We start from the raw sequence: 12,062 nt of genomic DNA, 5'->3' as shown, positions 1-12,062 counted from the left end.
TTACCAAGACAGGGAATGAGTGGCCGAGTTGCTTACCAAGACAGGGAATGAGTGGCCGAGTTGCTTACCAAGACAGGGAATGAGTGGCCGAGTTGCTTACCAAGACAGGGAATGAGCGGCTGAGTTGCTTACCAAGACAGGGAATGAGTGGCCGAGTTGCTTACCAAGACAGGGAATGAGTGGCCGAGTTGCTTACCAAGACAGGGAATGAGAGGCCGAGTTGCACTTTGACTTAAATCTGTTTGATAATATATGGCAAGACCTGAAAACGGTTGTCTAACAATGATCAACAACCAATTTGACAGAGCTTGAAGACTTTTATAAAGAATAATGGGCAAATGTTGCACAATGCAGGTGTAGAATAAATGAAAATGCCGGAGAAGCCAGGAAAACCGTGCCAGTATCTCCTCCAAAACTCCGGCTTCTAGGGCATTATCACTTTTATACAACGGGTTACCAATATATTCAAATAATGATTGACATATTTTCATTACAAATGTTATTTTGATGAATTTATTCATACTATTTCATCGTTCCACAGGATATAGTCCCGAAACAAATCTAGGGTTGCTACCCAAGCTGGTCGTTTGTTCTATTGGTTTGGTTGCCAGAGACGCGACCCAGTCGTTCAGTCTTTTGGTTCTGTATTTATGGACACGACCCAGTCGTTCAGTCTTTTGGTTCTGTATTTATGGACACGACCCAGTCGTTCAGTCTTTTGGTTCTGTATTTATGGACACGACCCAGTCGTTCAGTCTTTTGGTTCTGTATTTATGGACACGACCCAGTCGTTCAGTCTTTTGGTTCTGTATTTATGGACACGACCCAGTCGTTCAGTCTTTTGGTTCTGTATTTATGGACACGACCCAGTTGTTCAGTCTTTTGGTTCTGTATTTGTGGACACGACCCAGTTGTTCAGTCTTTTGGTTCTGTATTTGTGTACACGACCCAGTCATTCAGTCTTTTGGTTCTGTATTTATGGACACGACCCAGTCGTTCAGTCTTTTGGTTCTGTATTTATGGACACGACCCAGTTGTTCAGTCTTTTGGTTCTGTATTTATGGACACGACCCAGTTGTTCAGTCTTTTCGTTCTGTATTTGTGGACACGACCCAGTCGTTCAGTCTTTCGGTTCTGTATTTATGGACACGACCCAGTTGTTCAGTCTTTTGGTTCTGTATTTATGGACACGACCCAGTTGTTCAGTCTTTTGGTTCTGTATTTGTGGACACGACCCAGTCGTTCAGTCTTTCGGTTCTGTATTTATGGACACGACCCAGTTGTTCAGTCTTTTGGTTCTGTATTTATGGACACGACCCAGTTGTTCAGTCTTTTGGTTCTGTATTTGTGGACACGACCCACTCGTTCAGTCTTTCGGTTCTGTATTTATGGACACGACCCAGTTGTTCAGTCTTTTGGTTCTGTATTTGTGGACACGACCCAGTTGTTCAGTCTTTTGGTTCTGTATTTATGGACACGACCCAGTTGTTCAGTCTTTTGGTTCTGTATTTGTGGACACGACCCACTCGTTCAGTCTTTTGGTTCTGTATTTGTGGACACGACCCAGTTGTTCAGTCTTTTGGTTCTGTATTTATGGACACGACCCAGTTGTTCAGTCTTTCGGTTCTGTATTTATGGACACGACCCAGTTGTTCAGTCTTTTGGTTCTGTATTTATGGACACGACCCAGTTGTTCAGTCTTTTGGTTCTGTATTTGTGGACACGACCCAGTTGTTCAGTCTTTTGGTTCTGTATTTGTGGACACGACCCAGTCGTTCAGTCTTTCGGTTCTGTATTTATGGACACGACCCAGTCGTTCGTTCTAAATGTTCCATTGCCATTCTGTCTGCAACATTCTTTTACCTTGCTTGCTAGCTAGCCAATTATGGCTAACTTACAGTCACGTCAAACAGTGCAAATAATAACAACAGTAGCTGCATTTGTTGAAGCTGTTTTCTAGTGACATGTATTTGGATACATCCATAACAAAGAGCTAATGAGGCATGATTTCACCTGGCATAGAAAATGTGTTCTCTCGTTAGGACACTGTTGTTTAGAGGAGCTAGACAACAACACCGCTAACACAATAACTTCAAACTGAAGCTGGAAAGACTGCAAAGTAGCTACACTTTGTTTCATTTGACCTTTTTGAATTCACATTTCTTTGTATATATCCATAAAAATGATGCCAGCTGATTGATGATTTCATTTGTCTGAGAACGCTGCCTGTCTCTCTCGTCCCGACTCCCGACCCCTACACATTTATTACTATGGGACAGTTGGAGATTGAATTTGAATATTGAATCAATGTTGCATATGTCGGAGAGACAGACAGTAAGGTTTATACAAATCTCCTCTGTTGAAAACTAAATGTTAGTCGAAAAGAAATGTGAGATAATATCTAGATGCTTTTTACAGTGGAGATGAAATTAATAACTTCCCTGCCTGGGCTGATGAGACAGTGGATTGCAGAGTCAGATGAATAACTTCCCTGCCTGGGCTGATGAGACAGTGGATTGCAGAGTCAGATGAATAACTTCCCTGCCTGGGCTGATGAGACAGTGGATTGCAGAGTCAGATGGATAACTTCCCTGCCTGGGCTGATGAAACAGTGGATTGCAGAGTCAGATAGATAACTTCCCTGCCTGGGCTGATGAGACAGTGGATTGCAGAGTCAGATGAATAACTTCCCTGCCTGGGCTGATGAGACAGTGGATTGCAGAGTCAGATAGATAACTTCCCTGCCTGGGCTGATGAGACAGTGGATTGCAGAGTCAGATAGATAACTTCCTGCCTGGGCTGATGAGACAGTGGATTGTAGAGTCAGATGGATAACTTCCTGCCTGGGCTGATGAGACAGTGGATTGCAGAGTCAGATGAATAACTTCCCTGCCTGGGCTGATGAGACAGTGGATTGTAGAGTCAGATGAATAACTTCCCTGCCTGGGCTGATGAGACAGTGGATTGTAGAGTCAGATGAATAACTTCCCTGCCTGGGCTGATGAGACAGTGGATTGCAGAGTCAGATGAATAACTTCCCTGCCTGGGCTGATGAGACAGTGGATTGCAGAGTCAGATGAATAACTTCCCTGCCTGGGCTGATGAGACAGTGGATTGCAGAGTCAGATAGATAACTTCCCTGCCTGGGCTGATGAGACAGTGGATTGTAGAGTCAGATGAATAACTTCCCTGCCTGGGCTGATGAGACAGTGGATTGCAGAGTCAGATGAATAACTTCCCTGCCTGGGCTGATGAGACAGTGGATTGCAGAGTCAGATGAATAACTTCCCTGCCTGGGCTGATGAGACAGTGGATTGCAGAGTCAGATAGATAACTTCCCTGCCTGGGCTGATGAGACAGTGGATTGCAGAGTCAGATAGATAACTTCCTGCCTGGGCTGATGAGACAGTGGATTGTAGAGTCAGATGGATAACTTCCTGCCTGGGCTGATGAGACAGTGGATTGCAGAGTCAGATAGATAACTTCCCTGCCTGGGCTGATGAGACAGTGGATTGTAGAGTCAGATGAATAACTTCCCTGCCTGGGCTGATGAGACAGTGGATTGCAGAGTCAGATGAATAACTTCCCTGCCTGGGCTGATGAGACAGTGGATTGTAGAGTCAGATGAATAACTTCCCTGCCTGGGCTGATGAGACAGTGGATTGCAGAGTCAGATGGAACAGAGCAAATAGGCATTTTAACGTCATAGATTTTGCCGGTGGTAACTTGTGGAATAGACACCGGCTGGAATGCGCTTTTAACCAATCAGCATTCAGGATTAGACCCACCCGTTGTATAAAAACTCTCAGAGATTTACCCAGAAAGACTCACAGCTGTAATTGTTGCCAAATGGGATTCTAACATGTATTGGCTCAGGGGGTTGAATACTTATCTAATCAAGATATATTAGTGTTTTATTTTTAATATTTTTTTTTACAAATGTTAGAATTTTTTTCCACTTTGACATTACAGAGTATTTTGTTTAGATCGTTGACAAAAAAATGAAAATGAAGTCCATTTGAATCCCACTTTTTACACAACAAAATGTGTTGAATACTTTCTGAAGGAACTGTATTTTTCCTTCAACAGTTTTTATTTTCCTCACAGCATTGCATACAGAGAATCTGTATTGCTTCAAAGTTGTGTTCCTTGCTTCAAAGTTGTGTTCCTTGCTTCAAAGTTGTGTTCCTTGCTTCAAAGTTGTGTATATTTACAGTTAGTATATATTTGTGAAAGATAAAACAAGTGAGTCTACCCATGAGTATGTGCACACGTGTGAGTGATCGTCTTTGCTCATGGGTGTGTGCACATGTGACTGGTGAATGTGCCTTCTAATGTGTGTGCACATGTGACTGGTGAATGTGCCTTCTAATGTGTGTGAGCGTGTGTCTGGTGAATGTGCCTTCTAATGTGTGTGAGCGTGTGACTGGTGAATGTGCCTTCTAATGTGTGTGAGCGTGTGACTGGTGAATGTGCCTTCTAATGTGTGTGAGCGTGTGACTGGTGAATGTGCCTTCTAATGTGTGTGAGCGTGTGTCTGGTGAATGTGCCTTCTAATGTGTGTGAGCGTGTGACTGGTGAATGTGCCTTCTAATGTGTGTGAGCGTGTGACTGCATGAAGAGTGATACATCTTCACGAGCAGGAATAACACAGGAGTAAATACAGGCAGAGACCACTGGAAGAACAGCAAGAGAGGGAAAGGGAAGGAGTAGGGAGGGAGGGAGGAAGAAAGAGAGAGCGGGAGAGAACTGGAGAGTGAGAGAGAGGGCGTGGGGGGTTGTCATCGCTCTCTCATTCCAAGCTCTGCAGCAACAACAGCAGCTCTGAAAGTGGAAGAGGGAGGAGGAGGACGAGAAGAGAGGGAGGAAAAAAGTTGGTGGATTTAAAAAAGGGACTCTTGGATCAGTGAGCTGATACCTCTGTCTGCCCCCCCACCCCCCGCATGGGCTCCTAATTTGGGATTTGTTTAAAGCGGGAGACAGCGTCTGGGAGACTTTGCCTTGCTTGGGAATAAGGGATTCCTGCTCCCTCAGATTCAACCACAAAATGTCTGATTCCACTGTCAATGCTCACTTGGAAGGAATCCTATCAGACTTTGAAGGTTAGTCTTCTCTTTTGGACTCTTCTTCTCCTCTTTCTCTCTTTTCTTTACTGCTCTTTTAGGGAACATCTTCAGTCCTGCATGAGGACACATCATATCCAAACGTTCTATTATATATATTTTTAAATAGAGAGTATTTTTCATTGAGAGTTAAATATGTTGAATGTGGGTATTGAAATGGAACATTACATTTGGAATGCTGCCTTTTCAACTTTTCAACTGCTTCTTCAGGTCAACTATTCTCTCTCACTCTCTTTCTGTAGCTGCTGTGAGCTGCGTGTGTGTCAGCATGGAGGTCATGTGGGCATATGGTGTGTGAGAGAGTGTTCAGTTCAGAGCACAGTGTGCTATTGATTTAGAAGCTCTTTATAAGGCTCTTTAAAGGCACTGGACGACCGGCAGGGGAACAGAGAGAGAGAGAGAGAGAGAGAGAGAGAGAGAGAGAGAGAGAGAAACAGAGATAGAGAAACAGAGATCGCGAAACAGAGATAGAGAAACAGAGATAGAGAAACAGAGATAGAGAGAGAGAGAGGAACAGAGATACAGAGAGAGAGAGGAACAGAGAGAGAGAGAGAGAGAGAGAGAGAAGAACAGAGAGAGAGAGAGAGAGAGAGAGAGAGAGAGAGAGAGAGAGAGAGAGAGAGAGAAACTTGACTTCTTACTGCTCTTTATTGAGACATCCTGTAGGGAAAGAGAGATAGATCCCTTTAGAAGAAACTCAGCAACTGACCACGGCTGTGAGAGTAACACCTGGCTCTCTTCTCCCTCCCCCATCCTACCACCACCGTCTCCACCTCTCTCTTTCCCTACATCCCTCCCTCCTTTTTAGGGGCTTTCTTCCCCATTTCATCTCTCTGCCCCTGGCACAGATTCCCTCTGTCATCCCTCTCCTCCTCCCTCCTTCTCTTCGTCTCTCAGCGCCTCGTCCATCCTCTGTACGTCTCCAGCCGTGGGCTTTACTGACAGGCTGACACCTCTCCCATGTCCGTGTCTGCCTGCGTACTTCACAAGCACATGCCCATTAGGCACGCATCCACACTTGTCCAGAGCTGATCCCTGTCAACGCCAGGTATCTAGTGGTATGTGCTCACTGCTCACTTCCTGGAACTGCCTGCTGCAACCAGTGGCATACTGATTTCACTTTCTAAAGAAAGACTGAACACAAACAATAGTTGAGATGAAGGAAAGGAATACAGGAAGAGGAGAAGAAATGATGAGGAGAAGAAAAGCTGTCAGATGCTGACTGGAATGCTGTCAAAGTGCTTGTATAAGTCTGTGTTAAAAGCATTGTTCTTTCTGTTGTTGTCAAAGCTAATGAGCTACTGTCTTTTGTGTCACAACTCAATTATGCAGAACGTATCTCTGTGTGTGTGTGGGTGTGTGTGGGTGGGTGTGTGTGTGTGTGTGTGCTGCTTCACTCTCCGATGTCTGTGATGTGATAAACACAAAGGAGAGATAGAAAGAGAGGTGTCTCTGACTGTCACTACTGTATGAGGTTAAATGTGTCACTCTTCCATACGGTTATCCTAACTCAGGGCTCTCCAACCCTGTTCCTGGAAAGCTATCCTCCTGTAGGTCTTCACTCCAACCCCAGTTGTAACTAAACAGGTTCAGTTCGTCAACCAGCTAATTATAAGAATCAGATGTGCTAGATTAGGGTTGGAGTGAAAACCTAAAGGATGGTAATTATCTGATGCTGTGGTAGTAGGGTACTCAGAGGACAGGGTGCTGTGGTAGTAGGAGACTCAGAGGACAGGGTGCTGTGGTAGTAGGAGACTCAGAGGACAGGGTGCTGTGGTAGTAGGAGACTCAGAGGACAGGGTGCTGTGGTAGTAGGGGACTCAGAGGACAGGGTGCTGTGAGTAGGAGACCCAGAGGACAGGGTGTGATAGTAGGGGCTCAGTGCTGTGGTAGTAGGAGACTCAGAGGACACGGTAGGAGACTCAGAGGACAGGGTGCTGTGGTAGTAGGAGACTCAGAGGACAGGGTGCTGTGGTAGTAGGGGACTCAGAGGACAGGGTACTGTGGTAGTAGGGGACTCAGAGGACAGGGTGCTGTGGTAGTAGGAGACTCAGAGGACAGGGTACTGTGGTAGTAGGGTTCTCAGAGGACAGGGTGCTGTGGTAGTAGGAGACTCAGAGGACAGGGTGCTGTGGTAGTAGGAGACCCAGAGGACAGGGTGCTAGTAGGAGACTCAGAGGACAGGGAGCTCCCACAGTCTGGTGATGACCTCAGCTATGACATGACCTCAGCTATGACATGACCTCAGCTATGACCTCATCCTGACACAACCCTGGGTCTACTGACCAGGCCTCTGGGGCCTTCAGCTGTTCTCAGCTCAAACTAGTGTGTCCTGATTTGTTTGATAAAAGTGGTCCGGTGTGACTCAGTTGGTAGACCATTGGTGGTCGGTTGGATTCCCGCTGTGGCCTTCCATACGAAAATGTTTGCATGCGTGACTGACTGTATGTCGCTTTGGATAAAAAATGTCTGCTAAATGGCAGACATTGTGAATTAGAATGTATTCTACTTATTTAACCAGGTAGGCTAGTTGAGAACAAGTTCTCATTTGCAACTGCGACCTGGCCAAGATAAAGCAAATCAGTTTGACACAAATCAAATCAAATCAAATGTATTTATAAAGCCCTTCGTACATCAGCTGATATCTCAAAGTGCTGTACAGAAACCCAGCCTAAAACCCCAAACAGCAAGCAATGCAGGTGTAGAAGCCCGGACAACAACACAGAGTTACACATGGAATAAACATACATACAATCAATAATACAGTAGAAAAGTCCATATACAGCATGTGCAAATGAGGTAGGATAAGAGAGGTAAGGCAATAAATAGGCCATGGTGGCGAAGTAATTACAATATAGCAATTTAACACTGGAATGGTAGGGTGTGCAGAAGATGAATGTGCAAGTAGAGATCCTGGGGTGCAAAGGAGCAAGATAAATAAATAAATACAATATGGGGATGAGGTAGATTGGATGGGCTATTTACAGATGGGCTATGTACAGGTGCAGTGATCTGTGAGCTGCTCTGACAGCTGGTGCTTAAAGCTAGTGAGGGAAATATGAGTCTCCAGCTTAGTGATTTTTGCAGTTCGTTCCAGTCATTGGCAGCAGAAAACTGGAAGGAGAAGCGGCCAAAGGAAGAATTGGCTTTGGGAGTGACCAGTGAGATATACCCGCTGGAGCGCGTGCTACGGGTGGGTGAGGCTATGATGACCAGTGAGATATACCTGCTGGAGTGCGTGCTACGGGTGGGTGAGGCTATGATGACCAGTGAGATATACCTATGATGACCATTGAGATATACTGGAGCGCGTGCTGACCAGGGTGGGTGCTGCTATGATGACCAGTGAGATATACCTGCTGGAGTGCGATGACCAGTGAGATATGGGTGCTGCTATGATGACCAGTGAGATATACCTGCTGGAGTGCGTGCTATGGGTGGGTGAGGCTATGATGACCAGTGAGATATACCTGCTGGAGTGCGTGCTACGGGTGGGTGAGGCTATGATGACCAGTGAGATATACCTGCTGGAGTGCGTGCTACGGGTGGGTGCTGCTATGATGACCAGTGAGATATACCTGCTGGAGTGCGTGCTACGGGTGGGTGCTGCTATGATGACCAGTGAGATATACCTGCTGGAGTGCGTGCTACGGGTGGGTGCTGCTATGATGACCAGTGAGATATACCTGCTGGAGCGCGTGCTACGGGTGGGTGCTGCTATGATGACCAGTGAGATATACCTGCTGGAGCGCGTGCTACGGGTGGGTGAGGCTATGATGACCAGTGAGCTGAGATAAGGTGGGGCTTTACCTAGCAGAGACTTGTAGATGACCTGGAGCCAGTGGGTTTGGCGACGAGTATGAAGCGAGGGCCAGCCAATGTCTGAATATGTGAGTTTGTGCTCTATTGAAGGGGCTCTTAGGTTGATATTATGCTCTGATGTCCTGTAGTACTGCTGCTGAAGATGGCAGCCACCTCAGGAGAACAGCAATGATTTAGGAATAGTCTACGTAAACAAATTAGAGTTAATGTAGGTCCCACTTTGCCTGGCTTCCCATTTACATCACTCCAGCCAAACTGACCTTTCTTCTCCACTATGAGTCTGGATTTGCTTCCTTCCACTACAATCTCTAGAATGCGAACACTTTCTGGGCGTTCTGATTGGTCCCAGAAACCGAGTGGTTGGACCAGAGCCGGCCTACATGATGACGTTATTATCGTTGATACTCTGACTGGTTAGATTTGTTAGAGACGATCCAATCCGTGATGAATTTGATTTGTACATTTTGAAGTGACACAAACGACCTCTAGGCTGCCAGTTTCAGACTGAATGTATGTCGTGATCGATAGAGCAGAGGAATCCATGGAGGGTGAGGGGTCAGGCAAGGTCCCACTGCTCCAGAGCCATGGAGTGAAGTAGTCCTCCCCCTCCCCCCACACACACACACACTCCCACGCACGCACGCACGCACGCACGCACACACACACACACTTTCTGTCTTTTACATTCTCTCTCTTTCTTACTGTCTTTTACATTCTGAGGGCGTTTAGGCAGTGAGAGGAAATTCCAGAGAGAGAGCAGATTTCTGTGGTGGGTGAAATTGTTTGGGTAGACAGAGGAGGAGTGGATATCCACACAGCCTGGCCTCTCTTCTCTTTACAGAGGAGGAGAGGATATCCGCACAGCCTGTCCTCTCTTCTCTATACAGAGGAGGAGAGGATATCCACACAGCCTGGCCTCTCTTCTCTTTACAGAGGAGGAGAGGATATCCACACAGCCTGGCCTCTCTTCTCTTTACAGAGGAGGAGAGGATATCCGCACAGCCTGTCCTCTCTTCTCTATACAGAGGAGGAGAGGATATCCACACAGCCTGGACTCTCTTCTCTTTACAGAGGAGGAGTAGATATCCACACAGCCTGGCCTCTCTTCTCTTTACAGAGGAGGAGTAGATATCCACACAGCCTGGCCTCTCTTCTCTATACAGAGGAGGAGAGGATATCCACACAGCCTGTCCTCTCTTCTCTATACAGAGGAGGAGAGGATATCCACACACAGCCTGGCCTCTTTTCTCTTACAGAGGAGGAGTAGATATCCACATACAGCCTGTCCTCTCTTCTCTTTACAAAGGAGGAGTAGATATCCACACACAGCCTGTCCTCTCTTCTCTTTACAGAGGAGGAGTAGATATCAACACAGCCTGGCCTCTCTTCTCTTTACATAGGAGGAGAGGATATCCACACACAGCCTGTCCTCTCTTGTCTTTACAGAGGAGGAGAGGATATCCACACAGCCTGACCTCTCTTCTCTTTACAGAGGAAGAGTAGATGTCAACACAGCCTGTCTTCTCTCTCTTTACAGAGGAGGAGTAGATATCAACACAGCCTGGCCTCTTTTCTCTTTACGGAGGAGGAGTAGATATCAACACAGCCTGTCTTCTCTCTCTTTACGGAGGAGGAGTAGATATCAACACAGCCTGTCTTCTCTTCTCTTTACGGAGGAGGAGAGGAGCTTCAATGCCTGCCCTGCTCTCAGCTTTAACCCTATCCTCACTGCCAATGTAGTAGAAGTTGCCTTTAACAACTGATTCAGGGTCAGATATACTCTTATCTCCATTAATGGTTCAGGCCAGTATTGGAGGTAAACAATCTGATCTTAGATCATTCTTTAAGTACTTATTTTGTGTTAAACCAATGGTTGATATGAATAACACAAGTGGTTACTTTGTCATCATATAACAGTCAGTTCTCAGCTATGTTATGCTTTGGGCTATCCCCTCCCCTCAGTGAGTATCTTCCCTCAGCCTGCAGTACGAGCCAATGCTACCATGACAACTAAATGAAGTGTCAACCTCTTTTTAGATGCTCAGTTTCTGACAGGCAGGGCAGAAATCAGACCAGAGGTAGAGATTCAAGGTTGCATCCCATATGGCATCCTCCTATTTGCTATTTAGTGCACTACTTTTGACCGGAGCTCATAGGGAATAGGGTGCCATTTGGGACATACATCAAGTCTTTCACATACTGTAGAAAAGCAGAATAAGCAAACTGTGATTTAGCTGTGGTTGTTTTTTCTGAATACCCCTCAATTGGTTAGTGCACGTTGTATAAGCTAAAACATGTCCTCTGAACAGACCATATCTAGAGGGGATCATTAGACTGTATGGGAGCTACAGAATCCACACATTCTGGGTGGTTTTCAACAGGGAGAAGGGATCCATGTCTGAGACTGTCTAATCAGACAGCTTTTCAGGACACAAAATGAAGTGGAATTAAACGGTTGTGCTCTATGATGATTCACGTTAATGGGATGGCCAATCAGGTCCAGTAAAAACACATTGAAAACGTATTGAAAACGTATTGTTAATGTGATTTTGATTGATTGCTCAATCTTTTCAACTGCTTTCCAAGGCATTTTGAATCTGACCTGTACAATACATTATAATGCAAGCCCACTCAAATAACTGGTTTCTCAACTTAACTATTACATTTTGTGCCAATCTGTCATTGTTCTGCACAGTAGCTTCCCTGACCCCACTCTATTAGAGAACCCCATTGGAGGACAGCACAGGAAGTGTCCCCTGCCAGGAGCTGAAAGGTCAACCAGCCGTCTCCGTCCTTATCTGCCCTATCAGTTCACCTCTCACGACTAACACAGGTGTCCTGCCTCTGCCGCCATGCTGTGTGTGTTGTAGCTGGAGGCTACTGGAACCTACTGCTGGGGTCACTCCCAGGCAGCGAGAACAGAAACAGAAACAGCCTTTGTATGTTTTCAGCTACCGCTCTTTGTTATTCTCCCTGTAGAACATGTGGAGTGTAACTTATACTCTGCCCACATACACACACAGACACACACACAGGCACCAATGCATCTAGACACACACACACACACACACACACACACACACACACACACACACACACACACACACACACACACAC

The 12,062-nt window shown here is 45.9% G+C and overlaps 1 protein-coding gene across 5 annotated transcripts in view; it reads left to right on the top strand.

Moving 5' to 3' along the window:
* Positions 1–12,062, top strand: part of LOC118381670 (septin-9-like) — a 155,234-nt gene that overhangs the window by 52,306 nt on the left and 90,866 nt on the right. Inside the window, exon 1 of one of the 5 annotated variants that reach the window (XM_052517727.1) lies at positions 4,937–5,102. The exons of the other annotated variants lie outside the window; for them this stretch is intronic. Coding sequence (XP_052373687.1) covers positions 5,048–5,102 — 55 coding nt within the window. The 5' untranslated portion in view covers positions 4,937–5,047. Of the gene's footprint in view, positions 1–4,936; positions 5,103–12,062 lie in introns of those variants that run through there. 5 annotated transcript variants of the gene reach the window in all.

The sequence above is a fragment of the Oncorhynchus keta genome, unplaced genomic scaffold (genome assembly GCF_023373465.1).
Source record: "Oncorhynchus keta strain PuntledgeMale-10-30-2019 unplaced genomic scaffold, Oket_V2 Un_scaffold_9739_pilon_pilon, whole genome shotgun sequence".
NCBI lineage: Eukaryota > Metazoa > Chordata > Actinopteri > Salmoniformes > Salmonidae > Oncorhynchus > Oncorhynchus keta.
This window is presented reverse-complemented; position numbering and strand designations above follow the sequence as displayed.